At 40.1% G+C, this 17,756-nt stretch overlaps 1 protein-coding gene and 1 long non-coding RNA gene across 11 annotated transcripts in view; one reads left to right on the forward strand and one right to left on the reverse strand.

Moving 5' to 3' along the window:
• LOC147341489 (uncharacterized) overlaps nt 1-17,756 on the forward strand; it is a 268,296-nt gene that overhangs the window by 99,739 nt on the left and 150,801 nt on the right. The gene's annotated exons all lie outside the window — the stretch shown is intronic.
• The window catches only part of GRIA3 (glutamate ionotropic receptor AMPA type subunit 3), a 310,057-nt gene that overhangs the window by 15,350 nt on the left and 276,951 nt on the right, over nt 1-17,756 (reverse strand). For 4 of the 7 annotated variants that reach the window (XM_086388204.1, XM_086388203.1, XM_086388201.1 and 1 more), the window contains one exon: nt 9,615-9,862. In XM_086388204.1, the coding sequence (XP_086244330.1) occupies nt 9,615-9,862 (248 nt within the window). Of the gene's footprint in view, nt 1-8,933; nt 9,049-9,614; nt 9,863-17,756 lie in introns of all 7 variants that reach the window. The other 3 variants (XR_015159097.1, XR_015159096.1, XM_086388205.1) reach the window with 1 other exon arrangement.

Here is a 17,756-nt window from a genome sequence, read left to right on the forward strand (position 1 = left end):
ATTGGGGTAGTAATGTAATTCATAATGCCTTGAAAATGAGTTCTATTTTTGAAGAAAACATTACTGGCTGATACAAATTTCTGCTTATCTCTGCCATCCCCACCTGGCAACAATCAACAACAAAGCTCTGTGCTCATTAATCCAGGGCATCCAGCCCCAGGTGGCGGTTGTCTAGGTTCCCAGCTCATTTCTGGGAGCTATGAGCCAGCCATTGCAAAGTTCAATGTCATCTTAGTGCCGGCCAGTGTTACATATGCAGACAGTTTTAGGATAAGAGGAACAAATTTTTTCTCCTGTGAAAGTAGAAACTGCTTATTTTTTTTTAAGTACTTAAAAATTTTGATTTCAAAGGAACTGTCCAATTTATTTTTTAATTTTGATTTCAGGAAATACCTAAACTACGTAGATTTGAGCCATGTTAGATTCTTTTTTTATAAAGAAAGAAATGTGGAGAAAGTGATGTGAGGGTGCTGTTTTCCCATAGTGAAAAGAAGAAAAAATGGCCTCGTGAGTTAGTGACCAAGTTGATTCCTCCATATGGTGTTCCTAGAAGGGTTGAGAGACAAGGTTTGTACTATGGATATAGTTCTAGGCCTGAAACATATAGGAATCGAGGGTGTTGTAAGGTTTATCTATTTGAGAGACTGTGCAATATATTCTAGTTTAAGTGGCTTCTTTTCTCCTTTCTGAGCAGGGACACCTAAAGAGCAAATGTCTGTTTAATTAATTATACCAAGAGATGGTGCCCTTAGGAAGGACAGATATATGTGTAAATACGTAGGTCATGGAGGGAAAGACAAGGAGATGACGGAGAAGTAAAAGAAATATATGAGTAAGGATGGTGTATTTGCAACATTTATTACAAACTTGCTCTAAGAACACAATGTCTGAATGATGATAACAGAAACTTATCACAGCCTAAGCTGGAAGCCCTCCCCTTATGCTATGATTTATCCAAAGCTCACTCCAAGTTACTGCATTTGCTTCTTGGTACCTAGTGATTTTTTGGAACAACTTCTAAAAATTATCTTCAGTCCAGTGGAGGGAGAAAAGCCATCTATCACTGGCTTTTCTACTGAAGATATTTCAGGTTTTCATGGTGACAGTTCACCTTTTCAAATTGCTCACTTGTTTCCCTAGCCTTTTCTGGAGAACTCCTAGTATCATTCAGGAAATCACAGGCAGGAAGGCAGTTACAGACATCTCTGCCCAGGCAGGACTTGATCTATTAAGTTGAAGTTAATTGATGACCAACCAAGAGAAGATTCATCATTGGATAAAAGGATATAGTCAGAGTCCTTGATATTCTTTTCCATAGGTTACCTGGGCATGTTGTTGGAGGCTATGCCCTAGACTACATTAGTATTCTGGAGCCCCTTTAAAGAAGCTCGATTTATTTATTTTCACAGGGGTTTCTGGATGCAGGATTCTAAGAGAATGAAGACTTAAGTTATTTTAATCTTTCTACCCTTGGAGAAAGCCTGAGAGCAGGCACACATGACTGCTGGCAATACTGGATCCTGGCCACCCAAGTGACCCTCATTGCACAGGGGCAGCTACAATGATTTGCAGAGTTAGACAGTGCTTAGCTGCTAGACTCTCACTCTGAGACAGTATTTATATCATGTAGTTCACAAATGTAGCTTAAACCTATTTAACTCCTTGCTAATGAGATCATAACTTAATGTAAGTGCAAAGAGCAAATTCAATAATGCATGCCTATAACATTAGGAGGTGAAAGCTGCGAGCCATTTTACTAAGGACCCAACAATGCTAGTGATTGAAACCTATTGATGGGCTTCTGTGCTAGAGAAGCAGCCCCCAAAGTCACTTGGAGATATTTGGATAAAGCCAGGTCATTTCCAAATGATAACCTCTCAAATGCAAAGTGATAGACCCCTTGATTACAAGTTGTGAATTTCACTAATGAATTCTTGCCAAACTGGGCCTTGGTCCAATCTCTCCCTCTAGAACTAGAAACCTGAACAATTCATTGGTCGTGGACAATCTGACATAACCCAATTGGTCTGGGAAGACTTCTTACTCAATTTGTCCCTGACAGGGAGAAGGGCATGAAGGAAAGATGTGAAGCTTCTGGAGAAGCTAGTTTTGTTTAAAACGTGGCCACAGATAATGTCCCAGGTACGTAATTGATATGAGTCCCTTGAAAACCCTGTTTTGAGATCCGTTAAACATTCAAACTATCACGTTTGGTTGTGTTTCACTACATACAAGTGTCTTTTCTTTAGTTCATCCCCATGATACTGAGAAAGAGAGGCATAGACTGAGAAGACAGACCAAAACAGATCTTTACCAGAAACTCACATAACAAGTGTTTCTGAAGAAAGACATCTAGTTCATTTTCCTGATTCTAGGCAAAATATTCATTGAGAGTTTAATCCAATGGGTGCCAGCATTCTACTTTTCTCCCAGTAGCCCTCCATTGACCATGACCCATAGAAAAATAATCAGTCTTAGCTTACATGCCAATAGATTGCAGCAAATAGGGTCTACCTATCAGATTTGAAAGCTAAATTCTGGTTGCCATTCCAGGGTACACGCCACTCTTTTCAGCTTTCATCCACTTCTCTGCATTTCCAGCAGCAGTGCTAGACAGCACATGCTAGCAGAGTCAGTCTCTCCCTCTCATTTTTTTAAAAAAAATGTAATGGATGCTATTGTCTTAGATCTGTATTTTGAGAAATATTTGCTTCAAAGCCAGATGAAATTGAGCTTTAAGGTGAATCTAGCACTTGGACCACCCTTTGCCACCTCTGACCAATAGGGATTTGCCTCATGTGCCAAGGGCCAAATGTTTTACCGCTCTCTAGAAAGTCAAAAGAGAATAGATTTCAATTGTTCTCTGTAAAAGAAATCTGCCCCCACCCTGTTCCACCAACCTCAATTCCCACCCTCATCGAATGTGTTTTAATCATTTCATATCTTTTGTGTTTCTTTTCCAATCATTTCAAATCTTTCGCATTTCTTTTCCATGGCTGTCCTACCTTTCAGAGAGTGTAGTCCTATAATCTTCTCTCCAAATGAAAGGAAACCAAATGATTTGCTCTTAGTGGGGCAGAAAGAGCAGACATATACCGTTTAACTCTGCCACTGCAGCGGCGTCTTTCTTCTTGGCAACTGTATAGCAGCATTCTTACCTTCTGGCTTTTCATTCCTGTTGCTCTTTCTGTAGCTCTGGTGTTGGACATTTGGTCATTATTTGTCAATAAGAAACACATTCATGTTATCAGGATAACACCAAAGGCAAATAACCACATCCTAATCATAGAAACTGTGTTAAGGCCACGTAGTCAATTTCAAAAAAAAAAAAAAAAATCATTAAAATGGGTTAATTTAAAAAAATATTTTCTTTCTGGATTACAATTTTTTTTTTCCGGTGGTAGAACTTATTCTTTAACACCATCTGGTAAAATCAATGGTTTTGGTAGTCACTGGATTGGTTCAGTTCTTAAGGCAAAAAGGTCCCTTGTTTGCAGCAGCCACTTGAAAGAAAGTGAGGGTTTGCTCTTGGGAAGACCTGAGTAAGTTCAAGGAGCAACCTTAGTCACTATCAGGAAAGAAAACTGTCAGTTTCTTCATACTTCCAGGCGGCAGCACCAGCATAGAGACATGCAAACCAACGAAGAGTGTAATATACTCACCCTACGCCTTGATCCCAAACCAGTCTTGGTGACTCACAGGAACTTCTTCTAAGACTCAGGAAGTGCCATCCATCTGTAATGATTCTTGACTACACACATAACAGTGTCAATAGAGAGTCACTGGGGTTCCAGCTTAACCCTGGATATCCAAAATGTCTCCCTTTAGGGATGGCTCCTGCCAATCAAACGTCCATCTTATTGCAGGTAAAAGGCAGAGGCAGATTCACATCCATGACCCAAGGCCCAAGAATGTCAAACAATTCTGGGTGTGGAAGAGAAGTGGTTAAGAGATGGTGGCATAGGAGAGGAGAATTGTAGACAAACATGGAAGAAGAAATACACACAAAGCTGAGGATCTCATTTATGCATATAGGAAACACAGTATCACCTCACTTATCATGTACTACTAAAGAGAAGCCGAGGGCATTGGGAAATCTACTGTCCTAAAGTACAACTTTTTACTATCTCTGAATAGGAGACTTGCTAAGCAAATACATGGTTATGAGACAAAAAAAAAAAAAAAAAGATTGTGATAGGAGGAATATCTTTGAATTTCTTAAGAGAACAAACTCTTTTTAAGTACTTTAAAAAGCACCCATGTGAAAGGAGATATAACTAATTTTAATTGCAAGTCATTTTTGGAATTTATTAAAACAAGTTCTCTAACTTCTTTACTAGCATCCCATTGGTTAGTTTATTCTAGTCCCGATATATTTGTGAAGAAAATAAACTGCATTTCTCTATTAATACTCTATAAATCATAATGATCAGGTTAGAAAGATGCTCTGGAGAGGAAATGGCAATCTGCTCGAGTATTTTTGCCTGGAAAATTCTAAGGACAGAGGAGCCTGGTGGGCTACAGTTCATGGGGTCACATAATGCTTGGTTGCTCAGTTGTGTCCAACTCTTTGTTGTGACTTAATGGAAGTTTAAGTTCATATCCCATCTTCATCCTTACTTGCCTATATGCCTTACAAGTTAAGGCAACTCTCACTGCAGTCAACTGCATTCTAAACCATTCTAAATGAATGGTTTCATTTAAACATTCTGTTCCAGTGTTCCCCAAAGCACACAAAATATGCTGATTTTTGTCTTGGAAAATATGGACATTGGAAGTTGATTTAAATCCCTGGATAGAACTAAAACCAGGACACTTCTAGGGTGAAGTGGGGTACAGTTTATAATGCCTCGTCAAGATCACATATAGATTGTTTCATTGACCAGACCGCATCTAGTAAAATAAGGTTATGTGGGAAAGCTAGGCTGAGTGCCCTTCACCCAAGATTAAGGGAATGAAACAGCGTGGGTGCAGGCATCAGAAGAATTTGAAAGTTTGCAGGGACAACCAGCTGAGGAGGGAGGTTGATGTGGTAATTCAGCAGCTAAAATCCCCATTCTGCTGTGATTTATAGCAATAGACTTTCAGTGGCTGTGTCACAAACCCCTGGTGATGGGGGTTTATCGCTGAAACAACCCACTGGCTCCTAATTACTGCATTTGCACACACAATGTAATAAAGCGCTAACACAAAAGGGTGATTTGCAGGTTAAAAATTCCCAAACCACAGTTCTAATTTCCATGATCCTTGCCTGTACATTTATAGTTCATCAAGAAAGGATTGAGTCTGATTTGTTTCCACACTATTAGCCCAGGTTTAGGAAACTGGTAAACCCAAGCAGTATTTTAGTTCTAACCTGTAGATCTGGTGCAGAGGCTAACTGGTGACTGACCTTATTTTAATTTCTTGTATTTAGGGAATTAAAAAAAATCTATTTCATCAGCCTAACTGTGTGTACATTTAAAACAGCCTGATCACTGCTTCTTTATTCCATAAATAGTAACTTTTAGAGAATAGGCTTAGAATGTGTTATGTCTCATATCAGAGGGGAAAAGTCAAGAATTTAACATAATTGCCCATTTATCATTATTTAACGTTGTGGGAGAGAGATAATATATGTTTTTTTTTCCCTCTCCTGGTTTCAGAGATAATAGTTGTAAAAGTGTTTTTGAAAAAGTAAAAGCACTTATAAATGTCAGGCTTTGTGATTATTGTCATTTTTAATAATCAGTACTGAGGGCTGGAATGGCTTAAATATGCTATTTGCCTTGTAACAAAGGTAGTTGAGAATGAACTTGATTTTTATGGAAATAGATCATATGTAATCATATTTGCATTGCTCATTGGATGGGTAGATGTGATAAATTGCTGTCTGCAATATTATCACAAGAGGTGACCCTGAAAGTCAGCAGAGATTTGTGACAGCATTAGCTGTGTGACCTTCTCAAAGTCACCACCATCTCTGGGTCTCACTTTCTCTATGAAATGATGGTGTATTTGTCAATTGTCATGTTAACTGGGGATGGAATACAATAAAGAAATGTAATTCTCAAGCCATTTTACTAATACAGTTAAAACTCACTGATTTGAACAGAGGAGAAGGATTGTCTGAAGGAGAAAGTCCTGAATTACACAATAGGTTTGAAGAATGACAGTTTCATTTCTTAAAATCTATTTTGTAATTCAAACTCTCTATAAAACATTGCTATAGTGAAGGTCCTCGTGAGAACTACTTTAGCAGATAAATTTGTAATGAATATGATTATATCTCAAAAAATGCTTCCAACATTTGAAAAAGGTTTGTTCTCATAAGGAAAAATTCAACTGACAATTGAATTTTTTTTTGAAAATTTTTTTTGAAATTTTTCTTCATTTGCTTAACAAACCTCTCTTGGCCTCATCCCTGATAAAGTTAGACCGTAGATTGGTCCCTGTAGACTGGTGTCTGTCCAATTTATCACAAATTATATATTAGAGGGCTCCAAATTAATGAGGTTTCACTGCCTTTTCTACCTTCTTCTCCATTGATTTGTTTTTGGCATCACCACTAAATAGTGGTAGCACTGATTCAAGTTCATCTCTTGCCCCTTCTCTTGCTCACTCTCAGAAAACAGCAGGTAGCAAGAAGAAAGAAGTTAAAGGCAAGCTCCTTGGTCATCCAGAAATGGAATAAGCAATCATTGGATACGCAGCACTGATCACACTATTATCCATAGTTGAGAAAGGGTTGACTTATTTCAAAAAGTTGTCTGGAGGAATGAGCAAAGGAAGTGATTTGAAAGATGAGTGGCTGGTAGCACTATGGTCAAAGAAGTTGGCAACATTTAGCATCTACTGAAATATTTTTCTATTTGCACGCCAAAAATCAGATAATCTGGAAATTGTGGGGCTTGGCAACAAAGTTACTTGATAATTTTGCAGCAGTATCAGCTGAGGCAATATCTGGGTGAAAAGTAAAAATTCAGCCAGATGCGTGCAGATCTTTTTGTTTATGTAACATCAAACATCTGGTTATTTGAAAACTTCTGGGCACTTGGCATCATGTGGATGTTTAGAGTCATCTTGATACAGTCCATGGCGCCTTTGTAACCATGCTGAGTATGAAGGATGAATTCGTGACAGCCATGTATCCAATCCAGCTCAATTTTCACTCTGCAACTCACTTGAACGGTATAATTACGTTCTCCGTGGCCTGATAATAATATGAGAAAAAAGACCAGGAAGAAAGTGCTAAGTACTCTAGGCATCAGGTGAGCCATTGCCAAACTCAAATGAGCCAAGTCAATGGCGTTAGTTCACAATGGTAGGAAAGGAAGTTAGCGCTTTTTGATACATAGTAAAACCTTGATTAATTGGAATCCATAAGGGATGAATGGAATTTTCAATAAGAATACTCATTTTGTTTCATTCTTGGCTAATAGTACTTTTTTTCCCCCTCAAAGTGCTTGTATCCACTTTCTCGCCTCAGGCAAGCAGCCTCTAATGTTTGAGGGTCAATCCAGATGGAGAGAAGATATAGGAGACTGAGCTGAGCGTGACCCAACCACAGGTCATCTCTTGGCAAGTGATTAAAAAAAAATCAATTCCTTGCAGTCTTCTTTTTTGGTACTATTGCTGCTTTCTCCTCAATGTGGAACTGTGAGGGGGGACAATTCAGTGAGCTGGGGTACTGGTTAGGTGAGTTCTGGTTAATCAAGGTTTTACCTTGCCCATGCTTGGTAAGATTATTTCCTGAAGAAAGTTGTTTTTAAATTTATTTCTTGGAAAGTGCTCTGTGTTTCCAAACCCCGTATTATACTGCAGACTGGCAAACTAACTTTTCCGTCAGCATCCTGAGGAGTGGAGAGAGAAAGAGAGGAGCAGAGGTGTAACCATTGTCTCTGAAGGAGAAATGTTTTGGCTCCCCTGTCGGTCTGTGACTAGGAAACACTATTCTTCACCTTAAGATGCCCATGGTATCTTGGTTGTACAAGAGTCGATCTTATATGCTTCAATATCATTCTCAGGCCCTTTAGGCCATGGAGGATTCTGTTTTCAGGTCCTCTCCTGTACTTACCCAACATGTCTTCCACCATTGTATTGTGGCTTCTGAGCTTGCCCCTATTTCTTGTTGCTTGGTTGAAGGCTATTCATTTGTTCTAGACCAAAGAACATTAAGGAGCCAAAGGAATGCCAAGTAAGATGGATTTTCTCACGACGGCAGCCTGGATAACAATTAGACCTACCTGAACCAAGAACACGGCTAAGGAGAAGCCAAATCAGGGATTTATACACAAAAGAGTATCAGTCAGGCGACGCGCTTGTTTAAATATACCGAATACACTGGCAAAGTCTATATATGTGGTGGCCTATTGAAGAAAGACCCCATTTAACTTGAAACCGAACTTGTTCTTTGGCTTTCAAGTTGAGTGGGGCCAGCTTAAATCGGCTATCACATATTGAGAACATCTCACCACTCATACACATGATTGAAGAAGCCAACTCTAATCAGGCAATCAACCACTGAGCAACCGTCACGCCTGAGGGGGGAAAAAAAGGCTGTTACCTGACTTTTCAGTAGATAGATTTGATTTCTCACAGCATTCATCTGAGGCGGGTGGGGACAGTCTTAAGGAAAGCCTCAGGCTTGTGAAAGCCTAGGGTGTTGAGACCTGCACACTGGCCTTCTAAAGGCAGGCGGTCTGGCCTGTGAGGGGACGGGCAGGGTGTGGACGGGGAGCCTCTGTCTGGGAGTTTAAGAAGGGACCCAAGTTAGATCAAAAGTGCGGGCGGTGCCCTGAAGTCTTTCTAGTTTCCAAAGCTGCCAGGCAGGGGAATAACCTGGTCATTCCACTTTCTGTGTGAGTCTTGTGCTCTTTCCTCAATAAGAAGCTAACAGTCTTGCCGATTACTCGTCACTAAGGGTACCCGGTTGTGGTGACATTGAGGCTGACCTTGGAGTCACCGCCCCCGCTGCCGCACTCTCCTTTGTCGTACCACCATTTGTTTTTCAATTTGTCCAAGAGGCCTTGCTCATTCAGTTTTAATACTGCCAGGTTAACAGCATTTCTTGAAACGATAAAACAATAACTTGTAAGAAAATGCACAAATGCTTAGGAAATCGTTAACGTATAAAAAGGAGCACAAGAGGACAAATTGGCTAAATTTCACAGAACGTGGAGCTATAAAAATGTCTGTACAGCAAATACAGGGTTAAATATTGGAAGGTGGCATATGGAGGATAACATTTGCTCAAAAACTGAAGTGTGCGGGATGGGGAAATTGTCTTTGAGAAAAAAAGTAACAAGAACACCACATCCATGCAATTAACATTCGTCACATATGGCACCATAACTTGGCTTTTACCATTTAAATTGAAAAAGCCGTTGAACTGTAAAATTAAAACAGCAACAAACAGTCAGAGAGGACCACACAGAGAGAGAACATTAAAAAGAAATGGATGCATTAAATAGATGAAACCATAATTTACCGTCTTATTTAACTCCATGGAATAGTGTAGGTTTTAAACTTTTAAAAGTTACCTCAAAATCCACAAGAAAGAAAACGACAACAAAATGCATCAGGGTAGGTGGAATACTATAACAGCACGGACATTGTTATATTATTCCACCCACCTTAATGCTGAGCCTTTAGGGGTTGCCACACCATAGCCTTTGGAATCCAGATTTCCACCAACTTTCATCGTATCACACGGTTTTCTCTGCTCAATGTACTCATTCATGGTTGACTCCAGCAGGAAGGCGAACTTTCCCTTGGACTTCCGCACTCGGGCCACCCCGTCTGCTGTTGTTTTGGTGAACACAGATGGCTCTGCTGATTTCATGTAAGACCACATTTTTTCATAGACAGCAATTTTGGATCTCTGCAACAGAGATAAGAATTCTTAGAACTACCAGATCTTAAAACTGGAAGAGGCCTCAGTGCAGTGGTTTGCCAAAATGTTTTGATGGCCATCTATGGAAAGATAAGCAGGTTATGCTGCAACCCAGTAAGTACATTCATACATATATAAACATGGTTCCAGAATAGGTTTTTCCAAAATCACGCTCATCTTTGCTGTGTGTGCTGCTGTCTGATATTTTCTATTCTGTTTGAATTCACTTAGAAAAATGTTGGTCAGGGCCCACTAAATAGATTTTATGGCTCCAATAATGGCTTGCAATCTACTTGGAAAAACACTCTCTTAGTCCCATCTTCATCTCAATTCAGAAATCACCCTACAGTATACTGCTAGGTAATTACCCTTTACCTGCTTGAAAAAAAGAGGCCATTGGAAGGGAGTGTACAATCATTTTTGTTAGCCTACTCCAGCATGGGGCATTAAGTATTGTAAGAAAGTACTTCCTTATTCTGAGCTGCAATTTGTTTCTCTAAGACTCCCACCCTTGACTACTATCCTCTAGAGCTATGCAAAGCAATTCTGTTCCTTCTTCTACATGATGGTCCTTCAGATAGTGCAAGGTTGTTATTATGGCCCCTCTGCATCAGTTAAACTCCACTGATATCTAATATTGTTCCCAGAACCCTCACAATTTTGATCTTTCTCCCATTGGATTCTAGCTAGTGAGTTGGAATGTCTAGAAATCAAATATATATGACAAGGACAGAGTGAAGAGAAAAACTGCTTCCTGTCATTGAAGCATTATTTTCTATCAACACCATTTGAGCTTTAAAAAATTTTATTTAGTCCTTCATCCATCCTTTCAACAAACACTCATTGGGGACCTGCTGTATACAAAGCACTCTACTGGGGCTGTGAAGAATTTGAGAATCCCTCCCTCAACCCAGGTTGAGGTCAACCCCTTCCCCAAACTGTTAGTTCTTTCTACCATGCCAAGTTTCCCTCATCTTTAGCTTTTTGAAATTAATTCCATTAAAATTTCATCTTAATTCAGGTGGTCCTTAGAACATGGACTAACTACTTACAGCTCTACATTAAGCATTCTGGAGAATATAAAGGAAGCATGGTCTCAGTGACCCCATGACTTACAATTGAGTTGGGAGCTAGATCCTGAGACATGAAAACACTTAGAGAAACATTCAAAAGAATCTTTGACCAGAAGTGAGATAACATGGTAGAAACTATAAACATATGCCATGTTTTCAAGTGTGCTTTTATGGGGTTTTCTGGCCCCTACCTCAGCTTTTTGGATTGCTTATTTAGCTTCTCCTCTTTGGACTTTGGCCAGTTGCACTGTATCTTTCCTGAGGCTTGCTTGGATCTGCTCAAAGAATTCCAAAATTATTTGAACTCCCAGAACTATCACCATGGAATAAAGCATTGTGTTTATGGCAATCAGATCTTCATTGAGGCCCTCACTGAGTCACTGAAACTATTCATTGAGATGAAATATGCTTGCTTTGCATAAAGAATAGGAAAAATACTCAATGTGGCTGAAGTGGGATGAACAAAAGGCAGAATGGTAGGAAAAGAGCTTAGAAGGATAATCAGAAGTCAGATCTTGTAGAGAGCCCTGTGGGTCATGGTAAAAAGTTTGGATTTGTTCTACATGTGATAGGATACTATTGGAGGATTCTGAGGAGGGATGTGATAAGATCAGATTTAAAATGTTAAAGCAGTACTCTGGCTGCTGTATGGAGACTAGACTATGAGCTGGACCAGAATGGAAGCAAGGAGATAAATTAGGAGGCTTTTCTAATGATCCAGTGGAGGGATAGTTGTGACTTGGACAAGGCCGGGAACAGTGGAGGTAGACATGTTTGGAAAGACAGCAAACAAGGCTTGCTGAGGAACATCTTCACCTGACGGGCCTAGAGACACTTTCAGATTAAATATTTCCAAACTGCACCTAGTCTTCCTTGTACAGCCTGGCTTTCCTAAATTCATCAGCAAACTTCTTAACATCCAAGCTAGAAGGTTTGGTTTTTATTCCTTTGTCAGCCTCTCATTATGCCATGTTTATTCTAACAGAAATGCCTGTAGGATCTGTCCTTCTGTCTCCTTTTCCTTCTCATTAGCTTTGCTCTGGGGCAAGCTCTCCTCAGTTTTTGGTCTAGACTACATGGCCTCCTAACTGGTCTCCCAAGTCTCATCTTCTCTTCCATTTATCCTCCAGTGATCCTTCCAAAATATAAATCTGATCAAGTTACTTCATTCTTTAAAAGTCTCCGATAGTTCCCTAATACCTGAGGCCAAAATCCAAACTCTAACGTATGATATTCAAGAGTTTTTATGATCTTGACTACTCTCCTAGGAGCTGGTCACAATGGACTTCTCACTCTTCACTGAAATATGCCACACATTTGCATATCTTCTGCCTCTGGTTATGCTTTGGCTTCTGCCTGATTAGCTCTATTCATCCTACAAGATACAGACTGAATAGCATATCTTCTGTGAAATTGTTCTTGACTCTCCTCTGTTCCCACAGAAGTGATTCCTCAGCTGTTTTCCCATTCTAATGATCCAGAGGAGGGATAGTTGTGACTTGGATGAGGCTAGGCTCATATGTTTGCTATAGAGCTTTTACTAAATTGCATTAAGGTGAATTGGCTATGGTCTGTCTTCCCCGTGTTGCTGGGTGATGTTGATGACAAGTCCATGTCTGGTTCATTTTGGTAGCCCTGTTGGCTGCTACTGCTGCTAAGTCGCTTCAGTCATGTCTGACTCTGTGCAACCCCATAGACGGCAGCCCACCAGGCTCCCCCGTCCCTGGGATTCTCCAGGCAAGAACACTGGAGTGGGTTGCCATTTCCTTCTCCAATGCATGAGAGTGAAAAGTGAAAGTGAAGTCGCTCAGTCGTGTCTGACTCTTAGCGACCCCATGGACTGCAGCCTACCAAGCTCCTCTGCCCGTGGGATTTTCCAGGCAAGAGTACTAGAGTGGGGTGCCATTGCCTTCTCCGAGCCCTGTTGGAGGCCAGCACAATGTCTGATGCATGGTAGGCACTCAAGATATATTTAACAACTGAACCTTAGGCCTGATCAGAGTGAAAACCAGATTCTTGGTCAAAGATGCCAGAATGTTGGTGAATATGACTACCAACACTAATTTTACAGCACTGTAGAACTCTAGAGCTGAAGTTACTCTAAAGATCTTTGGATCTTTCTCAACCAAACCATTCAGGATATATGTTTTATAATCTGCAGTTTGTCATTTGTTTTTTTGTCCCTTAGCTTGCCTTTGATGTCCACACCAAGAACTTTCCTCCTAATAATTGAGACCTTCTAAAATTGAAATCCCATCCATTGACATTTATGCTCATTTCACATCACATTATCCTCATTGTACATATGAAACAATTTCTAAGCATCATAATGAAATATTCTCAATGGCTTTATTTTATTTCAGTGGGAATTTCCTAGACAATTGCCCAAACACTTTTTAAAAGTAGTAAATAATTCAGATACACAGAAAGATATAAAAAATTCTGTAAGAACACCTGTGTACCTGACACAAAACTTAAGAAGTAAAATATTATGAAGTTAGTTGAAATCTGCCTATGTATCCCTCCCTAACTGCACAGGCCAAAATAACCTCTATATTGAATCTTGTCTTTATCATTCTCTTGCATCTCTTTATACTTTTTCTCCTTTGTAATGGCTGCATAGTGTTTTAATCTATGAATACGTCATGCTTTATTTACCTAATCCCCTACTGAAGGACTCTTAAGCCAGTTCCAGTTTTTTGCTATTCCAGACAACACTGTGGTGGGTATGTATCTTTGTTCACTTACAAAGAAGTATTTTGTATTGGCCCAATCAAATCTGAATAAAAGGGAGAGGGGTTAGAACAATTAGTCTCTTTTATTTTTATTGGAGTATAGTTGCTTTACAATGATCTGTTAGTTTCTGCTGTACAGCAAAGTCAATCAGCTACACATATATGCATATATAGTGGTATAGAATCTGCCTGCCAGTGCAAGAGATGCAACAGACGTGGGTTCAATCCCTGTGTGGGGAAGACCCTCTGGAGAAGGAAATGGCAACCTACTCCAGTATTCTTGCCTGGATAATACCATGGACAGAGGAACCTGGTGGGCTACAGTCCATGGGGTCACAGTCAGACATGACCGAGCAGCTAAGCATGCATGCATACATATATCTCCTCTTTTTTGGATTTCTTTCCCATTTAGGTCACCACAGAGCACTGAGTAGAGTTTCCTGAGCTTGTATAGTAGGCTCTCATTAGTTATCTATTTTATGCATAGTTTCAATAGTATATATGTGTCAATCCCAATCTCCTTACACAATTTGCAAATAGTCCATCATTTCCCAAGATAAATGTTTAAGCCAAGGGCAAAGGGGTCCATGAATTTTGATCTGAGTGTACTCTAACTTGGACTCATTTACTTCATCATTTACTCGAGCTCTTTGATTGTTGATATAGGTTAAAAGGTGTATTCTCTTTGTAATGAGGCATTTTTAGGGGAATAAACGGCAGTGCTTGAAGTGGGTACTTTAAACATGTGTGGTGTACATGCAATGGATATTAATGAATGCAGTAAATGAAAAGTTAGTGGCAGGAATGATTGGGTCCTGGTTGATGACGTAATTCTTAAGGTTGGAAAGGTGGGAAAGAAATGGCTATCAGTGAGAAAACTTAAGCTGAAATGTTTCTTTTCCTAACATAGTATTATGTGACAGTACAACAGTGAGAACAAAAAGAAAAAAGAAATCACTAGCTGTTTTTGGTAATCTGTCTTATTTTGGCTGAAATATTGAAAACAATAGAAGGGATTGGATCTGAGCTCAATCATCTGGGAGAAATTTTTAAAATGACGGGCCGGATGTATAACAGCAAGTTCATTTTTTTTCCTCCAGCATGCCACAATTCATTTTTATAACCACAGAGCACCATTTTGAGCTTAAGTAGGAATAAACAATGGTTTTGTAAAGAAAAGAAATTCTCTTAGAACTGCTAGATAATTAGCAAATGAAATTCAAATGGAGAAATACATGAATGAGGGAGAAACGGATTAATCCAGAACAGTAGATAAAGTAATGCTGTAGAAATCATGGATTCCATAGTCACTGTTCCAGCTGTTTGTGACAGATCATGAAGGTCAGTGATATGGAGACATTTGCTCTTTTGCTGAGGTGAGAATGTAAAGGGGCCCCATGAGGCAGGTGTGTGGAAGTGATTACTGAGGGTGCTCAGTCCACCAAGCAGCCCTTGGCTCTTTGCAATGGTGTTGGTTGCTCCTTGCCTCTGTGCATATAAGTGTCCCTCTTGTAGACCCAGGTGAATACAAGGTAACTGTATAGTGCAGTGGTTGAGAGTATGGAGTCACACTGCTTGTGTCAGAATTCCATTCACCTAGTGGATAAATGTGGAGAAGGCGATGGCACCCCACTCCAGTACTCTTGCCTGGAAAATCCCATGGACAGAGGAGCCTGGTAGGCTGCAGTCCATGGGGTCACTAAGAGTCGGACACAGCTGAATGACTTTACTTTCACTTTTCACTTTCATGGATTGGAGAAGGAAATGGCAACCCACTCCAGTGAGTGTTCTTGCCTGGAGAATCCCAGGGACGGGGGAGCCTGGTGGGCTGCCGTCTATGGGGTCGCATAGAGTTGGACATGACTGAAGCGACTTAGCAGCAGCAGCAGCAGTGGATAAATGATTTGATCCCTATGTGTCTCAACTTTCTCTTCTGTAAAATGGGATGATTTTTTAAAAATGCACACTTCAAAGTTTATTGGGAGAAATAACATGAGTTAATAACATGCATCTCACTTAGAACAGTGCCGGACACACAGGAAGTGATTAAAAAAATGACTTAGTTTTATAGTACAGAAAGCATCATTTGTTTCAGTGGCAGAATTTAATATTACTCAGTCCCATATTTACAGAATCATGACTTCATTTTATAGAGGAAATTATATGCTCAAGTATTATTCACGTTTGGATCTCTAAACATACTCCTGGTAAATGCCCATGGTCTGCCATCAACAAGAATCATTATCATTTGATTTGGATTTAAAAAATTTTGTTGGTGGAGGAAAAATGGGCAGGATGGCAGATTTCCTTTTAAATTTATGTTTTGTGGTTTAATTGAGGTTCATACATTAAAATCCTTTTTAACCAGAACACTACTATTGGGGACACCTGGTGAATGAAACTTTCTGCTTCCCAGAGAGTTAAATTAGAATATTCACTTGGTTAATAGGACATTCAGTTGGAGTCAGTAGAGTAACAATTCTTAGAGCTGCTGCTGCTGCTGCTAAATTGCTTCAGTCATGTCCAACTCTGTGTGACCCCATAGACTGCAACCCACCAGGCTCCTCTGCCCATGGGATTTTCCAGGCAAGAGTACTGGCTTGGGGTGCCATTGCCTTCTCCAATGAATGAAAGTGAAAAGTGAAAGTGAAGTCACTCAGTTGTGTCTGACTCTTCGAGACCCCACGGACTGCAGCCTATCAGGCTCCTCTGTCCATGGGATTTTCCAGGCAAGAGTACTGGAGTGGGCTGCCATTGCCTTCTCTGAACTCTTAGAGAAGAGACCCTAAAAACCGTCTGTTTCAGCCTCTCACCCAGTGTAGCAATGGCTTCTCTGCTCAGATGCCTCTAGCAGGCAGGTACTCCCTAGGTCTCACAAGGCTCAGAAAGTAGTTCACTCAAGTGGTGGGAGAGTTCAAATTGATAGAAAATTCTTTTTGTTGGGCTGACTTCTCTCATGAGAACCTGTCTTCCCTCCAGTCCTACTTCTGTCTGTTGCTGGAATTGGGCAGTCTCTTCTGTCTGCTTCCATTTCTCTGTTGCATGTAGCAATGGTTTTTACGGCTTTGTAACGGTCATCCCCAGTGGACTCTGAGCTTCTTCAGAGTCAGGATGACATCTTTTTTTGTTTCTGTATCCCCAGTGTCTAGCATTATGCCTGGCATGTAGGAAACTCTCGCTACTTATCTGTGGAATAAATGAATGTTACAATTATAGTTCTACCCACTGGTCCTAATTCTGCCCTCTAAAGTGATACTGAATAAATATGCTCTCTTTTTCTCAGGCTGTACAGATTGAAGACTATCACCATCTTGTCACTTTTTAGTTGTCTCTTTTGTAAGCTAAATATTTTAAGGGGCTTCATCTGTTACTTGGATGATGTGAATTCCAGTCATCCCCTTCCCCTTCTGGTCACCATCTCCCAGATATATATTTTTTAATATTTCAAAGTCCCTCCTAAAACGTGGCCCCCAGAATTGACCACAATAGGCTTGATAGAGTGGGACTAACACAAAGGACAGTGAGACCATTTCTCCTTATGATCTGGACATGAGCATCATTTTTCACTTTGACAGGATTCAACAAGCATATTTAGTTAGATTGATAGTTGAGAATTAACTGTATTCACAAAACAGACCAATAAATTGAAAACATAATTGTCAACAGAGGCATAATCTGCTAATTCACTTTATGGTATTAATTTACTGTCAGCTTGCAGGCAAAGTATTACATAATTTGTGAAGATAGTACTGGTGTTTGTGACATGCTCCAAATGTCTACAGTGTGTTCTGTGTGAATAATTTGAGCAGGCAGAATGAAAGGTAAGGGGAAGATGGTTTTAGGTACTTCGTGCCCCATTGTTTCTCATAGGGGAATGGTCTAACTTTATGTATTTATTAGGGCTTCCCTTGTAGCTCAGTTGGTAAAGAGTCTACCTGCAATGCAGGAGACCTGGGTTCGATCCCTGGGTTGGGAAGATCCCCTGTAGAAGGAAATGGCTACCTACTCCAGGGTTCTTGCCTGGAGAATCCCAAGGACAGAGGAGCCTGGCAGGCTACAGTCCACGGGGTTGCA

The sequence above is a fragment of the Bos grunniens genome, chromosome X (genome assembly GCF_055505025.1).
Source record: "Bos grunniens cultivar Pamir isolate PY7600 chromosome X, Bosgru_T2T1.0, whole genome shotgun sequence".
In the NCBI taxonomy this organism is placed as follows: Eukaryota; Metazoa; Chordata; class Mammalia; order Artiodactyla; family Bovidae; genus Bos; species Bos grunniens.